Below are 21080 nucleotides of genomic sequence, written 5' to 3'. Positions count from 1 at the left end.
AAAGAACCCTTTTCTGTGTTGGTGATGAAACCTGCTTTTTTCTATACGTAGCAGATGTCCTCTTGTTACCATCGCAGCCCTGGGTATAAACAGATCCTTGTATTGTCCCCTCATGTATTTATACATAGTTATTTGGTCGCCCCTTAACCGCCTTTTTTCCAGGGTGAATAATCCCAATCCCCTATGATCCAAACCCATCAGCATGACAAATCTCTCTCCTCTTCTGATACTTTGTTTCAATGTATCAGCGAAGATGAAATGAGTAATTCTCGAGTTCATGTCGGTGAGGAATTGAAACTCAAAGAGGAAGTGTGTTGCATGAGGTTTTTTTGGTGTAAAAAAAAATAAATCGCAGACTAAAGTTTGCAATTTTTTTCAACTTTTAAGCTGCCCATCGATGTCGCATCTAATGATTGCTGATCACATCGTGACCTAACAAGACTGCAACACAACAGTTGCAGAAAATCAAAGGAGGTTGGATTTTGGTTGCAGGTCACATGGGATTTATTTTTTTTCCTCCATAGATATCAATGTCAGTGGAATGCAACTGTGACTTTCCAGCAATTTGGCTGTTTTTTAACAAGCAAATTGGAGCTCTGAAAGAGTCATGTGCTACAGAAAACTGCAGACAAGTCATGCGCCTTTTTCTTTTGCACAACTTTTTCTGTTGCATGACGTTTATGCAATTTTTTGTTGTGCAACATGTCGCCTTACTGCTCTTACTGCTTTTGAAGAGGGGCGAGTAAACAGGGGCGTTTAGCATGAGGGGTGGTGCCACCATTATGACTGTACACTGGCATATGAAGTCATTAGAAATTAGTTAGAGACATTTATCCAAGTGATGCCTCTGGTCCTAGGTCTTGTCATTGGTGGACCTGTTTGATGTTTTCTCTGCCTCCCTCTTTGTCTATAAACCTCCTAAAGTTACAGGAAATGAGATTTCTGAATATATGAATCAACTGATGATACTGGGGAAGAGTGAAGAAATAGGGGACCAACGTACTAGAGACACCCGACTACCTGCAACCGTAACAGAGATGATGGAGCCTGGTGCACCCTCAGGACTAGAACAAAGAAGAGATCCTCTAGGTCAGTGTGTAATCCACTCCGATGTACTGACCAAATTGGAATATTGGAAATGTCCAAGCTGCACTAGTTGCTTGGAGATGTTATACTAGTCTGACGGAGGTCAAAAGGACATTTTTTTGGCCTCCGTCTGGTGAAGGGGTGTTTATAGATATGTTTTACTTAAACAGGGCTAATCTGAGGGTATGTGGCTTACCCCCCCCTCATAAGAATAAAATTACTCTATGTTGACAAAAGTATTGGTACGCTCATAGAGGGTGATAAAATTCAATTTTATTCATATTATTTAATCTGGTGTTGGACTGCCTTTGGCCTCAATGACTGCAGTATCCCTCCTAAGCATGCTTTCCACCAAAGTTTGATAGATGTGTGAAAAAATTTGCCTCCGTTTCTCGAAGAGAGCTTCTGATAATAATGTGGGTGTAGATCGGCGTTGTTGGGTATGCATGGATACAGTGTTCTAGTTCATCCCAGAGATGCTCGATGGGATTGAGATCAGGACTTTGGGTTGGCCAATGAAGTTTGCAGACGTTCTGCTCCTCAAACCAAGCCTGAACACCGCGTGCCATATGACATGTTGGTAGAGACACGGAGCTGTACCAAAGTATTGCCTCAGAGTAGGTAATGCCACATTGTCCCGAATCTTTCTGTACCCATTGACATTGAGGGTGGACTTCACTATAAACAATGGCCCTAGTCCTTCTCAGCAGAAATACCCCTACACCATAACAGAACCTCCTCCAAACTTCACCTTTGGGATGATGCAGTCATGTATAAACCGCTCTTTAGGCAACCACTACACCCAAGTGTGGCCATCCAAATGGAAGATGGTGTACCAGGATTCAGCTGTCCACAATACTTGCTAGCACTCATTTATAGTCCAAGATCGATGCTCCAAGTGCCATCACAGGCGCCTCTGTGCAATCACTGCTGTGATGTTGGGCTTGTGTATAGCCGCTCGTCCATGGTCACCCTTCACATGCAATTCCCTAGGGATGGGTCTGGTGCCAATGCCCTGTGAGATCTCCCAAGCAAGTGTTTCGGCAGACGATGTGCATGATGCCTTCACAGCTCGTAAAGGCTTTGTTGTCCATGTTCTGTGAGTTCACGAAGTCTCCCCAAATGTGGCAGCACCGCACACACCAGATGGTTTCCATTTCCGAATCACATTGCCAACAGTGGACTTTGGAAGGGCTAAATGCGCTGCGTGCCCCGTATCGATTGGTTGCTGAGGTGACATCTTCCCACCAGACAGCGTTAGAAGTTTGTCAACTCTACACCTGCTGGCATTCTGATGGTTTCTGTACTAGGATATGCCTGTGTGATACTCTCCTTTATACCAACGCTGAAACATCTTATCTGCATATGCCCTTCGCCTCACAGCACAGGATTGGTGGGGGCCCAATACTTTTGTCAACAAAGTGTATATATATGTGTGTATATATATATATATATATATATATATATATATATATATAGCACTGATGGGCAGTCTGTCTTATTTTGCTTGTGCAGATAGCAGCATACCCATACTACGGTAGAACAGCTCAGTGAATAAATGCTGTACCAGAGCCAAGCACATAACATAAATACAGCACCAGAACCAATCCCCATACATAAATATTGTACCAGAACCAAGCTTATAACAGTAGAGGGCGAGGAGCAAGACCTGTAGATCCACAAGATGCTGCCCAACAGAGGAAGAAGATTATCTGGCCCCATGGACCTAAGGGGGACAATTACATGTGCCTGGTGACACCCCTACAAACTAGTGACCGATATTCTGTGCAACTGCATGGGTCAAATATAGCTAAGGCCGGCCATGCACTTATGCGTTGGGAGTTGTCCTTACGCATATGCCAAAAGTGCATTGCAAATACAGTGTAAATGCATCCTAACCTATTACTATGTTTTTGGCTCCCGTAATCTCTTCTGAGCTCTCTTGTAGGATATAGTCTAACTTCTGGGTGAATCTATTTATATATTTTACTATTACGTATTCAAATTTAGGTGAGACAACACATCAAGAGCAATCCAAGCAGACGCTGCAGAGCTGGGGGTCTGATAATGCGTATGCTGACAGTGTGGAACACTTGGGGTCTGATAAGGTGGGACACTAGTGTAATAGAACTGTTTCAATAGTTTGAAACCTATGAAGAAGTCTATGTAATCTACCCCTGTAATGTCTTCCCTTTTAGGAAAGTGAAGATAATGATTCTAGAATTTATCCACACTTATTTCAAGCATCTGATGTTCCGCATAAAAAGACCAAGACTAGATCAAGGAGGAAAAGTGCAGACAGACGAAAGGACAACGACTCGGGTATAGAGCAGAGTAATTGTGTTACAGAAGACTTTAAGTATATGTTTACCTTCAGAGTGTGACCTTAGACAAAAATTAGAAAATTCAGCTTTGGAATGGAATAACTCTATCTCAATGCTGTCTTCTTGGCATCACACAAAGGTTAAAGGGGTGTCCCACCAAAACTGACTGCTGGGACGGTCCAGAGGTGTAACTTGAAGCTCCTGGGCCCCAATGCAAAACCTGGAACAGGGCCCCCAACTATAATGCTTTATTCATAGTACTGGGCTCCCTATATGGAGAAGAGAGGCCTTATGGGCCCCCTAAGGCTCCTGGGCCCGGGTGCAACCGCATCCTCTATAGTTACGCCCCTGCTGGGACCCCCACTGATCCTGAGAACAGCCATCCAAATGCTCTTTACTTTACAGCAGTCCCATTGAAATGAATGGAGCAGCAGTATGCATGTGCGACCGCCGTTCCGTTGATTCATGTGTTTGGCCATTATTAGGATTGATGGGAGTCCCAGTGTTCATAAACCCACCGATCAGTAAGTTATCCACTATCTTGTAGGGAGGGGCTAACTCATTTTGGTGTGACAGCCTTTTTAAAGGGGGTACCCCACCAAAATTATTCATCACCCATCCACATAGGAGAGGTGATAAATTGATCGCTGGGGGTTCAACCAATGGATCACGAGAATGATGCACCCTGAGTCCACCAGGTGAATGGAGATGTGTGGCACATGCATGACCATTGCTCCATTCACTGTCTACAGAGCCCAGTGCTCAGCTATCTTTTCAGCCCCATAGATGTGAATGGAGCAGTGGTCACGAACTTGGGTGCAGCATTCTTGAGATCGCTGGGGTTCCTTGGGGTCATATTGCCAGTGATCAATCATCTATCACCTATCCACAGTATAAATGACTTTGCTGGGATAAACCCTTTAGGTTGCCAACTATCAATAGTATTGATAGTTGGTCATACACATAGGATAGCTGTGACGGCTATCCCCCCCCCCCCCCCCTCTCCGAGCCAAAATACACATGGTCACTTTGCTCAGCATGCATGTGTTCTCAATTAGCTATCAATGAACAATCGTTTGCCCAACAGCAGTTTTACTGGCTCACATACACATGAATATTCGGCTTGTAAACCGCAGCCAGTCAACTTTGGTCTTGGCTTACCTTCCAGGCAAAAGGATTGGGCATTGAAATTCAACATCTCCAATTCTTCTTTTTGATGGTATCGAGGGGGGGTTGTTTAGCTACCTAATATACATTAAATAGTCGTCCGTCTCCACCGCTATCAGCAAATTCGGACTATAAATTAGACTTTAGTAGTTCCGAAGGCTGTACTTGGGGGTCAGGAAAAGGGTTGCACATTTTGGAATTCAACATACCCGATCCTATTGTTTTCAAGGAAGATAAGTCGCCTTGAGCCGCTACCAGACACCTCTGTTGGTGACTTATCTCCCTTGAAAACAATAGGATCGGGTATGTTGAATTCCAAAATGTGCAACCCTTTTCCTGACCCCCAAGTACAGCCTTCGGAAGAGAGTCAGAACATTACCATACACATTAGATCATTGGTGGGTTCGGCTAACACACATAAAACCTGTATGGCCGCCCTGAAGGTTCCAACGGGATGGAAATCCCATAGAAATCTTGCAGCGGGACCATACAGAAATTCTGCAAGATTTTCACAGCGGAAAGGCTGTTTCAAAACCCTGTGCTATTTGGCGCTGGTTTAAAGCGGCTTGTCCACCTGTATTCTGCTGTGGAAATCTCTTACCCATAGAGAAAAGAGTGCCCACAGCGGAGATGGCGATACAACTGACATGTCGCGGATTTGAATTCTGCGCTACATGTCCGTTTCCACGCGGCTTGTCCACAGCGGACTGTCCACAGCGTGCGGACGAGATCTTTGAAAATCTCGTCCACTTGGTTGCTTAGTCTCAGGCTTAGGAATGCTTGTAGAATTTAGAATTCCGTGGAAATAGTCTGCACGGAAGTTCCGCCCCGTGTGAACCCACCCTAAGAGTTTGTGACGTCAAGATGAAGGATCAGGAACTTCTGCGGAAATATATATATATTTTTCCTTTATTGCCTTGTCTTTGAAGAATGCAGAGAGCTTTAACCAACTGCAGACATGCTGAATGTTTGGCAGCACACGATAAAGGTCATCAGGCCTATAATATCTCCAATGCTTCTTTCCAGCATTATGTGATGTTGGCGCTTCCTAGATTTATTACCATTTATGATAATGGTTGTAGGAAGAGATGGATAGTTGCAGGGGGTATGATGATCCTGCCTTGCAGACTAAGCGCTTCGCCTCCGTTGAGGGGTTTAGAAATGTAAATCAGATTTTCAGTATAATTTATGCGGGATTACACGGCTTTTCAGAAAGTGTTTTTCCTTCCATTTAGGTCCTCAGTCAAATAATGACGTCTCGCGGAGAAGTCCCAGCAAAGAAGACGGTGGAGACACATCCAGTGGATTACAGACCAGATGCCGAAGTGCCCCGCACCACTTGAGCCCTCAAATCAAAGCCACGGTGGAGGCTCTGCAAGCCTCAATCCAGGGTCTATGTCAGCGGCTCGAAAGCCTGGAGAGAGCTTTACAGGTTCTGATCCTCCGATCTGATCACTTATGTTATACAGATAGCACCAATCACAGTTAGGGTGTTTTTACACGGAGCGATTATCGTTTAGCGAATGAGCAAACAATGTTACAGTTGTGTCTTGAAGAAGGACCCACTTTACATGGGATGACTGTCAGGCACATAGGCGCCCAACAGCCATCCCAATGATTATTGCTTCTGTGCTTCCATAGAGATGAATGGAAGTGCATGAGCGCAGAGCGGACTGAAAAAGGTCATGCTGATGGGTAGGCGGGGGGGCACCGTGCAGTGACTGTGTGCCCGTTGAGTATAAAACATGGTTTCCTGGACACCCCGTACCCAACCTCTGAGCCCCATAACTTAATTTATGGGGCTCAGAAGTCATGACCAGTTCCCTTTGACACTCACTAGTTCCCAAAAATGTGCAAGTCCTCCTCAACTGAACAGCTCCTGCTGGTCTACGAAAAAACACTCGCTGCTATGGTTTGTGGTTAGTTTTGGTCTCGCAGCAGGGTTTTTTTTACCCGCATTGCATCACGGTGCGGGAAAATATTGCGGCATTTCCTATTTTTGTGGCTTTCCCTTGGAGTGGCTTACCCATTGTTTTTAATGGGGCCTGGAAAAGCATTGCACGACGTGCGAGGTGCATGTAAAGCAATGCGAGGTTTCCAACTGAAAACAATGGGAAATGCTTGTCGATCCTCCGGCTTGGCTGAGGATCTCTACTTCCTGAAGTGATGCAAGGCGTTTTTGAAAAAAAACTTTGGGGTGCAGATGCCCAACAGGTTGTCCCAGTGCTGATGGATTCTGTGCTTTTATACGGGAATGATCACTGCTAGTGAATGGAGGCGAAGCATACCGGCGATCGTTCCAGCCCACCCACCTCCCATTCACAGTAAACAGGCAGTCGTCCTTAGATGAACCACTGCCTGTTTACATCGCTCGATCTATTAGGGATGTAGAAACTGAACGCCGAACTAATTTATCGTTCCTCATTCAGTCGTGCATTCATTTAGACTGAATGAAAATTGTTCAGATCTTCGATAAAGACGGGAATCTGAACGATTTCTCGGCCCTTGTAAAAGTTTAACAGCAACCGTTGTGCTAAAGGCCGCCTTTTTGTCTCTCTGTGACTGATTTGAGTAAAGAGTAGATCAGTTCAGATAAGCTTTAGGTTTCTGGTTGTCATTTCCTATTCATACTAAACAAAGATCCTTTCTTCTCTCCCAGGACCAGCGGCAGAACACAGAGGGGCAAATCCAGAGATCCCATACAGTGCCGGTACGTCAGTAATCAGCAGATGAATCGGGGGCCAATGTCAACAACTAAACACTGTAGTCATTAAGTTAGATAACTAAAGGGCTTTTCACACAGGCTGATGATTGGGAACGAAAATTCATTCATTTGATCAATCATTGCCCTTTGTGAAGGAAGCAACGATCAGACGACAAATGTGTAAAGGCCACTCGCCATCCGCCTACGTGATTGATACTCACCATCAGGCTCGAATCAACCTGTATATAAGGACCCTATGGTTTGTTTCACGCTTGAGTTGTGGCTTCCATTGATAAAAAAAAGGCCATAATGCCCAGCTGAGACCTTCATACAATAGATACAACCTGCACCCAACAGACCCACTGGCTTATTTTCGGGTCTCCTGGGTTTATGCAGTGCTTTTTTTCTCTTCAAATATCATGTAATTTACAATGGTGTCTGCAACACAGATAAGAACAGAGCCTAAAGGCCCATTTACACGTAATAATTATCACTCAAAATTCGTTCAAACGACCAAAAATGAGCGATAATCATGACATGTAAACACAGGCATCGGGCACTTTTTTCGTTGATTTTAAGGTGAACTTAAAATCCATTATTCAGGAAGTAAGAGATAACAGCATGTGGTCTATTGAAAGATACTTCATCTCCACGGAAGCCAGCAGATAACATTGTAATCTGTCGGGAACCATGAAGAGAACAATGCAACTGTGTGCACAGCTGGGCATGTGATTAATCACACGCTGGGCTCTGCAAACAGCTCCTGGAGGCCCTTTTACATGCAAATGAAGATGATAAAGTGTTAATGGCCATTAACATTTTATGCAGATAGATCAAAAATCTTTCAGTCGTTTGAAAGATTACCTTTGCGTGTAAATGGGCCTTAAGTAACAGTACACACAAATATACATAATAGCGTAGATTTCTCTCCAGAGACGGTGTCCTCTATATGTGGGGCTTATAAAAAAAAGGTATTGAACATTAGAGAATGTAGAAAACTGACAGACAGATAGAAACTAATAAAGTATGCGCATTGAACATTTATGGCAAATCCACAGGATGTGCAATTATTGTCTGATAGATGTGGGCCCACATCTGGGATCGGCAGCAATCGCCAAAACAGGGATGCACTGATCCCATCCCAGCTTACCTCCATGGCCACTGGTGGCAGGGAGTATGAAACAACGAAAGTGACTGTTCTGCACTGCGTCTGTAACTCCCACAGAAGTGAATTGGAATTCACGTTCGTCTGTTTAAGCCCTCAAAGTGGTTTCAGACATTCGTATGCACAACTACGCTCGCCGCTACGGAGCTTAGTTGTGCAGCGTCCCGTAGGGTGACTCTGTACACAGGGCATACGTTGAGGAGCTGGGAGGGTAGAGTGGTCACTTGTCATGGTGGCACTTACCAGGCTCCCTGCCGGAGGGACACACGTAGCCTCAGCCAGGGCAGTGCTGGACCTCTTCAGGACACCCTTAGGAGAGGGATGACCAATACATCCACTGCTACAGCGGAAGATAGCGTGAACGGACGGCTTCCATTGACTGCAATGGAAGCCGTCTGCGCGTACACCCGCGGCAAATAGAGCATGCCGCGGGTGAGGACGGAAGATTTCACGGTGTGGAATTCCGCACCGTGAGCACTGAGCTATTAGGTTCAATAGAACCTAATAGCTGCAGGCAATGCAGCGAATTACGCGGCGGAAATCCGTTCGTGGGAAGGAGGCCTTACGGAGGGGCCAGCAACATAGACTTCTGGCCACTACAGTTGAACATGAACATTTTTTTAAAATCTTTTTCGACAGCCGTTCAAACTCCGCGCCATAGCCGAGGAGTTTAAAATATAAGCAGGAAGATAGGTTCCAGAATTCCGATAGTAAAAACGATACAATCGAAATCAATGGCTTCATTTTGTCCCGTTATGCGGCAATGATTAATACGGCAGCATAATGGGGCTATAACACGTTCATGTGTTTAAGCCCTTGTACTTACCTTCCCCAACGTTCTCCTGCTTGTGCAGTCAAAACCACCGATGCACGCACCTTGTGACTATAGAGAACATTAGTCCTCTCATTCTACGTGTGCGCTAAGTAGTGCGCTGGGTGCATTCAGCGGTGGCTTTGACAGCACACAGCGGGGGAACGGCTTGCAGTAAAATGATGCCGCAGCCCCGAAATCCCTCGGTCGGAAAAACTACTGTAATCACTTTAAATGCCTCACTAGAGGCAATCGCAGCAAAATCACATCTTTACTCCCTGCGATTTGTGAGCGTCACCTATGCTTTTTTTTTTTTAGAATAATCTCACATTGCTGCTGTCTGTGATAAAATTGTGGGAACAAATTTGCGCAATTTTTTTATCGCATAATTCAATGTTAAAATTGTAGTGTTGCAATGCGATTAAAAAGAAGCCTCCATAGGAATACATGGGAGATGAAAAAAACTAAACGAAAATTGTGTGAAAATCGGGCAATTTTTTTTCCTGTCCCCTGTGGAGCCAGCCTTAGGTAGGGTACTATTATACAACCAGTAGCAGCTGCTGTTAGCGCTACTAAAACGTGAGCGCTATCACCCGAGCATTAACAGCGCCCGTGTAATGGCGCCCTTAGGGTCTTGCTCTTGCCCACCTCTTCTGGAACGAGTGAATAATGATTGTGTATAGGATTAAATGGGTCTCCTTCGGGGGAGATTATCAAATTTTGAGCAGAACTAATAAATCATCCGCATAAGCTGGCTGCAGGAGCGCGGGCTGTCTGTTACACGGAAAACAATATTTTACGCTGATCTGTTTTTATAGTATTACAATGTATCTGCTTTGTCTCATCTCACAGCACCGCCGACGTCCTCTGCTGGCTCGGTCTCAGACCTTTCTGTTCATAGTTCTCTGGCCGTTCGTCGCACACTGGCTGCTGCGCAGGTTTTTATGGAGGAAGAGATGACATGTTCGTTTTGGCCGCCTCTTCTACACAACCAGATCTGGATGGACGCAATGAATCAGAATTTCTCCGGCCAGCTGTTTTCTAAAGGAGACAGCTGCAAAAATGGTCAATTAGCCCGGAGCGCTGTCTCTCCAATGGGTTAATGATTTTACTCTAATTCTGTCTTGTTGATTTAGGAATTATATCACATTGTTTTCTTTGCCTCCTTATACAATCTTCTCTAGACTGTCTGCTACTTCTACCCCCTGTAGGCACTGCAGGGCGGAATAGTTGATAAATAGGGGGTTTTTTTTAACTTAGAGAAAGCAAGCAACTAAAGCGCAAAACAAACAGTCAAATTGTTAGCATACGGTGAAAGGCAGCATGATGTTAGACAAGGAGAAGAGAGGCACAGAACTGGAGAGCAGGTCATGGCGCTGAGACCTGGAACTCGACAGCAGGACGATAATCAAAGCGGGAAGGGAGGTGGCAGAGGGGCGCAAGGGCAGAAAAGGTGGCCACAGAGGGGCGCCAGGGCAGAAAGGTGGCCCAGAGGGGCGCCAGGGCAGAAAAGGTGGCCCAGAGGGGTGCCAGGGCAGAAAAGGTGGCCCAGAGGGGTGCCAGGGCAGAAAAGGTGGCCCAGAGGGGTGCCAGGGCAGAAAAGGTGGCCCAGAGGGGTGCCAGGGCAGAAAAGGTGGCCACAGAGGGGCGCCAGGGCAGAAAAGGTGGCCACAGAGGGGCACCAGGGCAGAAAAGGTGGCCACAGAGAGGCGCCAGGGCAGAAAAGGTGGCTACAGAGGGGCACAGGGGCAGGAAGTAAGGTTTGCAAGGGCAGGATGAGAAGGCACAGAGATGAGCAGTAGGGGATGCTGCTTAGGCACACAAGGGCAGGAGGAGAGGCCATGGAGGTGGAGCAGTAGGGGAGGCCACCTAGGTGCACAAGGGCAGACAAGGGAAGGTGCACAAGAGCAGGAAGATAAAACATAGGTGAGCAGTAGGGAGAGGCTGCTTAGGCACACGAGGGCAGGAGAAAAGGCACGAAAGAGCAGGAGGAAAGGCGCACAAGGGCAGGAGGAGAGGCCATGGAGGTGAGCAGTGGGTGAGGCCACCTAAGGCCCATTTACATGCAAAGATAATCTTTCAAACAATCGAAAGATTGAAAGTTTTAGCGATCTAATGTCCATTAACACTTTATCATCTTCATTTACATGTAAATGGGCCTTCAGGCGCTGTTTGCAGAGCCCAGCACATGACTAATCACAGGTTCTGCCATGCAAACAGCTGTATTGTTCTCCTCGGGGCTGCCTGCAGAGTACATTGTAATCTCCCATCTCCCGCAGAGAACACAGTATGTGGTCTGTTGAGAGATACTTTATCTTTCTGTGCTCAACAATGGATTTTAAGTTCACATTAAAATCGTTGTTCAGATGAAAAGTGCACGATGGCAGCGTTTAAAAGTAACGATTATCGCTCATTTTCGGAAATTTGAATTAATTTTGAGCAATAATCGTCATGTGTAAATGGGTCTTTAGCACACAAGGGTAGGAGTGGAGGTGTGCAAGTGCTGGAGAGGTGGGTAAGCGCAGACGGGGAGGCTGCTTAGATGTGCAAGGCCAGAAGTGGAGGTGGATGACAGTAAGAAAGTGGCCTAAGATGGCCACTTAGGCACACAAAGGCAGGAGCAATGGCTGTGGTAGTGGTCAAGAGCAGGACGGTAAGAAGGGAAGGTGCGCAAGGGCAGGAGGCCACAGAGGTGAGCAGTAGGGGTGGCTGCTTCGGTATACAAGGGCAAAAGTTGAGGTGTGCAAAGGCAAGAGAGGTTGGCAACTGCACGATGGGAGGCCACTGAGATGCACAATGCCAGTAATGGAGGTAGCAAGGGGGAGAGAGGACACCACTTATGCACACAAGGGTAGGAGCAAAGGCTGAGGTAGAGGGCAAGAGCAGAACAGTAGAATGCTGCAGCGTGTAAGGGCAGGAGGGTGGGCTGCACAGCCACTCAAAAGCAGAAGAGCTGGCAAGGCCAGAAGTGGAGGTGGATGACAGTAAGAAAGTGCCTAAGATGGCCACTTAGGCACACAAAGGCAGGAGCAATGGCTGTGGTAGTGGTCAAGAGCAGGACGGTAAGAAGGGAAGGTGCGCAAGGGCAGGAGGCCACAGAGGTGGGCAGTAGGGGTGGCTGCTTCGGTATACAAGGGCAAAAGTTGAGGTGTGCAAAGGCAAGAGAGGTTGGCAACTGCACGATGGGAGGCCACTGAGATGCACAATGCCAGTAATGGAGGTAGCAAGGGGGAGAGAGGACACCACTTATGCACACAAGGGTAGGAGCAAAGGCTGAGGTAGAGGGCAAGAGCAGAACAGTAGAACGCTGCAGCGTGTAAGGGCAGGAGGGTGGGCTGCACAGCCACTCAAAAGCGGAAGAGCTGGCCTCCGAACCAAGTAAGGCGAGAGAATTGAGGGTATTGCATATTTCCCAGGAGACTGTATCACACGATGGTTTCGATGGATGCATGGAATTAAAGGGATGTCTAGGATTAGAAAAACATAGCTGCTTTCTTCCAGAAACAGTGCCACATCTGTCCATGGGTTGTTTCTGGACTTGCAGCTCAGCTCCATAAAGTGATGCAGGCTGAACTGCAATACCACACACAACCTGTGGACAGGTGTGGCGCTGTTTTTTGGAAGAAAAAAAAAAACTCCTGTTTTTCCAATCCTGGACAACCCCTTCAGGGCTATATCTAGAGTTACACTAGCAAAATCTATCTCATCATTATAAATACACTCCGCCTCTCAATGCACATTGCACGCTGCTTTTCTAATACAGTGATTATACCACAACATATCAGTTGCCTTCTTCATGGACCTGCCAAGGTTACATTGTGCCTGCCAGGCTTTGTAGATCCGTCCTTCAACCAGAAGTGGGGATTACAACCAGTACATTGTAATATGGCATTGATGGAGAACTTGGCCTTCCGCTGTCATGATACAATCACACAAGTGCAGGACACAGTCTCTACATGTCGAATGGCTTCAAGACAAACCAGTTGTTTGCAGTGATCTCGCTAGGCTTGGCATACACACCTCGGAAAATGGTTTTGGTGATCTTATATGCTGTGTATTTTCATCCCCGAATATCTCGTAGTTTATAGGGCTGCAGCGCAAAACCTTTTCTGCTCAGAGGGCTGCAGTGTCAGATTGTATCACTTGTAAGGGCTGCAATAGGAGTGTTCCCATCTGAGACATTTATGGTGTATCGATAGTATATATCAGGGGCGTAACTAAAGGCTCAGGGGCCCTGATGCAAAAGGTGATCTGGGGCCCCCCTTCTATCTGTACCCGTACCCATACCTAAACTATGCTGCGCAAAGGCATGACTTGAAGTTTCTGGGCCCCAATGCAAAACCTGTAACAGGGCTTTATTCATAGTACTGGGCTCCTTATATGGAGAAGAGAGACTTTATGGGCCCCCTAAGGCTCCTGGGCCCGGGTGCAACCGCATCCCCTGCACCCTCTATAGTTACGCCCCTGGTATATATCATACATTTCTGATAGGAGTGGGGGGGATTGTTACCGTATTTGAGACCAGAGGCGTAACTAGAAGCTCTTGGGCCCCCATACAAAATCTGCTATACGGCCCTCTGCCTACCATAAGCCATTTATAGGTGTCTGCCTAGAAGGGCCGAAGACTCCAAACTGCTACCTTTGCACCCCCTATAGCTACACCCCTGTTTGAGACCCCCACCTATCAGTACAGCAACACGGCCAATTGTTTCACAAATCTATACAATATATTGTACATTTAAAACATGTCCCGGCAGGATAGGAGGAGGCGAGCGGATCATGCTGCAACTAGCGCTACCTAGAACTGTCTAGTTCCGCACTCAAGATTAATAATATTTTATACACCTTAATATGCAGATTCTCAAGAAGATTTAATCCCTTCCCTCCAGCCGTTCATTAAACTGACCTAGTTTCCGATTATATTATATTTTGTGAATCAATATTCCACCTGCTTGAAGAAATAAAAGATATTTTGCATCTGAAATCTTTTCTTGGGTATGCAATCATCACCGGGTCTACACAGCAGTATACATTATATAGCTGGTGGGTAAAGCCCCATTTACACGCACCGATTATCGCTCAAAATTCGCTTAAACGATGGCTTTTGAGCGATAATCGTTGTGTGTAAATGCTTCCATCTTTCACTCTTAGGCTGAACGATGATTTTTAGGCGAGCATAAAATCCAGCGTTTAGTCGGAGAGTAGATAACACAGACCGCATGCTGTGTTCTGCATGGAGAAGCTGATTACATTGTATTCAACTGACAGGCCCTTGTGAGAAGAAAGGAGCTCTATGCAGAGAACAGACTACCTGCTTTTCTCTGCAAGCAGCTCCCAGAGGCTCATTTACATGGAAATGAATTTGATAAAGTGCTAATGGACATTAGTGCCCATTAGTACTTTATGCAAAATGATTGTTGAAACTGTCAATCTTTCAATCGTTTGCATGTAAATGAGCCTTAGGAGTTGTAGAGCTTAACCTTGAGGGGCCACAGCACCCTGATAGTACAATAGAATAACAATGCTGCATGCATTGCAGAAGAGTAATGATGGTACACTAGACTAGGTGGCGCTATCTTGAGACGGGTACTTCCCCACGTGTTGTTTTGTGGTGCATTTTGGGTGCTACAATATTCATGCATACAATGAGGGTTTTCAGGTTTTGCTGCATTTTTTGGAGAATTTTCCTTGCTCGGCTCACTTTATAGCACATACTTCATTGAGAACACTCTTATCTATGGGCTGTGTCCGGTATTGCAGCATTTATGTGAATGGTGCTAAGGTGCAATATGAAACATTGCTCACAAACAAAAGCGATGGTGTTTCTTATCTCATACACACCAGCACTGGGCTTGGGTTAGATGGCACTCTGCAGAAATTTTTTGGCACCCATCCCCCGCCAAGAGAATAAAAATTGTATACATCACACTGATGAGCAGTCTGCTTGTACTTCACTTGTGCAGAAAGCAGCAGGATAGCAGCATATCCACACCAGAACAGCTCAGGGAATAAATACAAGAAGCAAGCTTAGTGCATAAATATAGCACCAGAACCAAACTCAAAACATAAATACAGCACCAGAATCAAGCTCAAAACAAAAATACAGCACCCGTACCAAGTTCTGAACATACAGTACCAGAACTAACCTCATAACATTAACACTGCACCAAAATCAATCTCATAATATAAATACAACATCACAACCCATAAATACAGCACCAGAAGCTAGCTAATAAATACAGTACCAGTACCAGAATTCTATGCCCATTTGCCATTGATTGCTCCTGTAGTGTCTTTTTGTTCTGTGGCTCCAAAAGAGATTGCTGCATATTGCACAGAGGAGGAGAGTATCTGGCTAGATAGACCCAAGTGTGGCAATCACCCTCAACCTAAATTCTCGGTGCCCCCCAGGTCGCACATAGCTAAGGCCGTCCATGCATACAACCCCCTTTAATGACGTGGTGTGAGTCATTAGCCTGACTTTAAATGGGTTGTCCCACTTCTATCTGTTTGCTGTAGGAATCAGACAGCGCTGTCCATCGCGCAGTGGCCGGTGTTGGTACTGCAGGCTGAGTTCTCTTCATTTGAATAGCACTGCAGTACTGGGCCACTGCACAATGTATGGAGCTGTCTGCTTCCTGCAGCAAAACAGCTAGACGTAGGACAACCCCTTTAAACCGACCCTTAAAATTTGTCTTGAGATTGGGTAGGGGGGTTGTTGTAATATTGCCTGGTGCTTCCCATTTGCACCATTCACCCACAGATCCGCCAGTCACCAGATCATCTCCTGTCTTCTAAGATGGCCACATCACTTGTCTAACGACCCTGTGCACACTGTGGTAATGCACTGGTAGTCTAGGACACGGCATGCTGCATTCTGGATGGTCAGCGCTACTCACACGAGCAATACTGGTCAATCTGCAAGCAGAGTAAAGTGTCTCAGACTACTGATGCATTGGTCAGTGCGAGGCATGTTACAACTATCTTGGAAGTCAGAAGTAGGGCCCAGCAGAAACGGAAGGCATCAAATAATGTTACTCCCTCATGCGGTCCCAAGTAGAGATGAGCGAGCACCAAAATGCTCGGGTGCTCGTTACTCGGGACGAACTTTTCGCGATGCTCGAGGGTTCGTTTCGAGTAACGAACCCCATTGAAGTCAATGGGCGACCCGAGCATTTTTGTATTTCGCCGATGCTCGCTAAGGTTTCCTTGTGTGAAAATCTGGGCAATTCAAAAAAGTGATGGGAACGACACAGCAACAGATAGGGCAGGCGAGGGGCTACATGTTGGGCTGCATCTCAAGTTCACAGGTCCCACTATTAAGCCACAATAGCGGCAAGAGTGCCCCCCCCCCCTCCCAAAAACTTTTACTTCTGAAAAGCCCTCATTAGCATGGCATACCTTTGCTAAGCACCACACTACCTCCAACAAAGCACAATCACTGCCTGCATGACACTCCACTGCCACTTCTCCTGGGTTACATGCTGCCCAACCGCCCCCCCTCCCCCCCACAGCGCACACCAAAGTGTCCCTGCGCAGCCTTCAGCTGCCCTCATGCCACACCACCCTCATGTCTATTTAGAAGTGCGTCTGCCAGGACGAGGAACCGCAGGCACACACTGCAGAGGGTTGGCACGGCTAGGCAGCGACCCTCTTTAAAAGGGGCGGGGCGATAGCCCACAATGCTGTACAGAAGCAATGAGAAATAGAATCCTGTGCCACCGCCATCAGGAGCTGCACACGTGGGCATAGCAATGGGGAACCTATGTGCCACACACTATTCATTCTGTCAAGGTGTCTCTGCATCCCCCAGTCAGACCGGGCTTTTTAATTCATAGACACAGGCAGGTACAACTCCCTATTGTGAAGTCCCTGTCAACCGACAGCATGGGTGGCTCCCCGCAACCCACCGGCGATACACAAAAATATCCCATTGCATTGCCCAACACAGCTGAGGTAGTAATGTCGTGCTTAATGCAGGTGGGCTTCGGCCCACACTGCATGCCCCAGTCTGACTGGGGTTCTTTACAAGTGGAAACAGATGCATTTATAATTCCCTGTGGACCCACAGCAGGGGTGGGTGCCAGGAAGCCACCGGCGGTACATAGAAATATCCCATTGCATTGCCCAACACAGCTGAGGTAGTAATGTCGTGCTTAATGCAGGTGGGCTTCGGCCCACACTGCATGCCCCAGTCAGACTGGGGTTCTTTACAAGTGGACACATGTAGGTTAAACTCCGTGTGCACCTACAGCATGGGTGGCTCCCTGGAACCCACCGGCGGTACATAGAAATATCCCATTGCATTGCCCAACACAGCTGAGGTAGTAATGTCGTGCTTAATGTACTCCCTCACCATCCTTTTACAGTGCTCCCGCCGACTCAGCCTTGACTGGGGAGCGGTGACACAGTCTTGCTGGGGAGCCATAAAGCTGGCAAAGGCCTTGGAGAATGTTTCCCTGCCTGTGCTGTACATGCTGCATGATCTCTGCGCCTCCCCTGCTACCTGGCCCTCGGAACTGCGCCTTCTGCCACTAGCGCTGTCGGATGGGAAGTTTACCATCAGTTTGTCCACCAGCGCCCTGTGGTATTGCATCATTCTCGAACCCCTTTCCTCTTCGTGAATGAGAGTGCAAAGGCTCTCCTTATAGCGTGGGTCGAGCAGTGTGTACACCCAGTAATCCGTAGTGGCCAGAATGCGTGTAACGCGAGGGTCACGAGAAAGGCATCCTAACATGAAGTCAGCCATGTGTGCCAGGGTACCTGTACGCAACACATGGCTGTCTTCACTAGGAAGATCACTTTCAGGATCCTCCTCCTCCTCCTCCTCCTCCTCCTCCTCCTCAGGCCATACACGCTGAAAGGATGACAGGCAAGCAGCATGGGTACCGTCAGCAGTGGGCCAAGCTGTCTCTTCCCCCTCCTCCTCATGCTCCTCCTCCTCCTCCTGAACGCGCTGAGATATAGACAGGAGGGTGCTCTGACTATCCAGCGGCATACTGTCTTCCCCCGGTTCTGTTTCCGAGCGCAAAGCGTCTGCCTTTATGCTTTGCAGGGAACTTCTCAAGATGCATAGCAGAGGAATGGTGACGTTAATGATTGCAGCATCGCCACTCACCACCTGGGTAGACTCCTCAAATTTTCCAAGGACCTGGCAGATGGCTGCCAACCAGGGCCACTCTTCTGTAAATAATTGAGGAGGCTGACTCACACTGTGCCGTGCAAGTTGGAGTTGGTATTCCACTATAGCTCTACGCTGCTCATAGAGCCTGGCCAACATGTGGAGCGTAGAGTTCCACTGTGTGGGCACGTCGCACAGCAGTCGGTGCACTGGCAGATTAAACCGATGTTGCAGTGTCCGCAGGGTGGCAGCGTGCGTGTGGGATTTGCGGAAATGTGCGCAGAGCTGGCGCACCTTTCCGAGCAGGTATGACAAGTGGGGGTAGCTTTTCAGAAAGCGCTGAACCACCAAATTAAAGACATGGGCCAGGCATGGCACGTGCGTGAGGCTGCCGAGCTGCAGAGCCGCCACCAGCTTACGGCCGTTGTCACACACGACCATGCCCGGTTGGAGGCTCAGAGGCGCAAGCCAGCGGTCGGTCTGCTCTGTCAGACCCTGCAGCAGTTCGTGGGCCGTGTGCCTCTTCTCTCCTAAGCTGAGTAGTTTCAGCACGGCCTGCTGACGCTTGCCCACCGCTGTGCTGCCACGCCGCGTGACACCGACTGCTGGCGACGTGCTGCTGACACATCTTGATTGCGAGACAGAGGTTGCGTAGGAGGAGGAGGAGGGTGGTTTAGTGGAGGAAGCATACACCGCCGCAGATACCACCACCGAGCTGTGGCCCGCAATTCTGGGGGTGGGTAGGACATGAGCGGTCCCAGGCTCTGACTCTGTCCCAGCCTCCACTAAATTTACCCAATGTGCCGTCAGGGAGATATAGTGGCCCTGCCCGCCTGTGCTTGTCCACGTGTCTGTTGTTAAGTGGACCTTGGCAGTAACCGCGTTGGTGAGGGCGCGTACCATGTTGCGGGAGACGTGGTCGTGCAGGCCTGGGACGGCACATCGGGAAAAGTAGTGGCGACTGGGAACTGAGTAGCGCGGGGCCGCCGCCGCCATCATGCTTTTGAAAGCCTCCGTTTCCACAAGCCTATACGGCAGCATCTCTAGGCTGATCAATTTTGCAATGTGCATGTTTAACGCTTGAGCGTGCGGGTGCGTGGCATCGTACTTGCGCTTGCCCTCAAACTGTGGCGCTAGCGACGTCTGGACGCTACGCTGAGAGACATTGCTGGATGGGGCCGAGGACAGCGGAGGTGAGGGTGTGGGTGCAGGCCAGGAGACGGTAGTGCCTGTGTCCTCAGAGGGGGGTTGGATCTCAGTGGCAGGTTGGGGCACAGGGGGAGAGGCAGTGGTGCAAACCGGAGGCGGTGAACGGGCATCGTCCCACCTTGTGGGGTGCTTGGCCATCATATGCCTGCGCATGCTGTTGGTGGTGGCTCCCCAGCTGATCTTGGCGCGACAAAGGTAGCACACCACTGTTCGTCGGTCATCAGGCGTCTCTGTGAAAAACTGCCACACCGTAGAGCACCTTGACCTGTGCAGGGTGGCATGGCGCGAGGGGGCGCTTTGGGAAACAGTTGGTGGATTATTCGGTCTGGCCCTGCCTCTACCCCTGGCCACCGCACTGGCTCGACCTGTGCCCACACCCTGACTTGGGCCTCCGCGTCCTCGCCCGCGTCCACGTCCTATAGGCCTACCCCTACCCCTCAGCATGGTGTATTACCAGTGATTTGATTTCCCAGGCAGGAAAGAAAGTGGCGCAAGCCTGCAGCCAAAATAGAATTTTTTCCCTTGTTTTTCAAAGGACAAGCCACACTGCGTGTATTCAATGAATACTACTAAGTTTAATAACTGTGTTGTGGCTCTGCAAATGTGTCAGAGAACTGCAGTGATGCAAAGTTATTTGCTCCAGCAGATCAGGGATTTCCCATGCAGGAAAGAAATTGGCGCAAGCCTGCAGGCGAAATAGAATTTTTTTCCCTTGTTTTTCAAAGGACAAGCCACACTGCGTGTATTCAATGAATACTACTACGTTTAATAACTGTGTTGTGGCCCTGCAAATGTGTCAGAGAACTGCAGTGATGCAAAGTTATTGGCTCCAGCAGATCAGGGATTTCCCATGCAGGAAAAAAATTGGCGCAAGCCTGCAGTAAAACGTAGCTGGCTGCGTCTGATTTTTTGTAACGTTCTGCACGCAGCACACACGTACCCAGAGCCCTTGAGGACTGTCAGAGGCAGGCGAAATAGAATTTTTTCCCTTGTTTTTCAAAGGAAAAGCCACACTGCCGTCTATTCAATGAATAATGTATGTCTTCTGGCCCTGCCTACACAATTCTATCCCTGTAGTATTAATGCCGGGTGCAATGCTCTGCACAGCCGGTTTTGAGAAAAAAAAAAAATATGCAACACTGCTAACAGCAGCCTGGACAGTACTGCACACGGATAGATGTGGCCCTAGAAAGGACCGTTGGGGTTCTTGAAGCCTACACTCACTGCTAACACTCTCCCTGCCTAACCACCACTTCTGTCCCTATTGCAGGGCGCAATGCTCTGCAGATCCAATTTTGAAAGAAAAAAAAAAATACAGTGCTAACACAGTACTGCACACTATTAGATGTGGCCCTGAGAAGGACCGTTGGGGTTCTTGAAGCCTACACTGACTCCTAACGCTCTCCCTACAGCAGCTCCAGCACGATACCACTGTCCCTCAGCTAACTCACAACGCATCTGAGGCGAGCCGCGGGAGGGGCCGATTTTTATAC

General features: G+C 47.9%; 1 protein-coding gene across 6 annotated transcripts in view; it reads left to right on the top strand.

Moving 5' to 3' along the window:
- ACBD4 (acyl-CoA binding domain containing 4) overlaps window positions 1-14241 on the top strand; it is a 42507-nt gene extending 28266 nt beyond the window's left edge. For 3 of the 6 annotated variants that reach the window (XM_066587704.1, XM_066587707.1, XM_066587705.1), the window contains exons 6-11: window positions 925-1089; window positions 3097-3194; window positions 3285-3408; window positions 5813-6009; window positions 7237-7287; window positions 10110-14241. In XM_066587704.1, coding sequence (XP_066443801.1) covers window positions 925-1089; window positions 3097-3194; window positions 3285-3408; window positions 5813-6009; window positions 7237-7287; window positions 10110-10217 — 743 coding nt within the window. In that variant the 3' untranslated portion in view covers window positions 10218-14241. The remainder of the gene's footprint in view (window positions 1-924; window positions 1090-3096; window positions 3195-3284; window positions 3409-5812; window positions 6010-7236; window positions 7288-10109) is intronic. The other 3 variants (XR_010787581.1, XR_010787580.1, XR_010787579.1) reach the window with 3 other exon arrangements.
- The last annotated feature ends 6839 nt before the right edge of the window (window positions 14242-21080 follow it).

The sequence above is a fragment of the Eleutherodactylus coqui genome, chromosome 13, assembly GCF_035609145.1.
Source record: "Eleutherodactylus coqui strain aEleCoq1 chromosome 13, aEleCoq1.hap1, whole genome shotgun sequence".
Taxonomy (NCBI): domain Eukaryota; kingdom Metazoa; phylum Chordata; class Amphibia; order Anura; family Eleutherodactylidae; genus Eleutherodactylus; species Eleutherodactylus coqui.
Note: the sequence above shows the minus strand (reverse complement) of the source record. Positions and strands in the feature narration are given on the sequence as shown.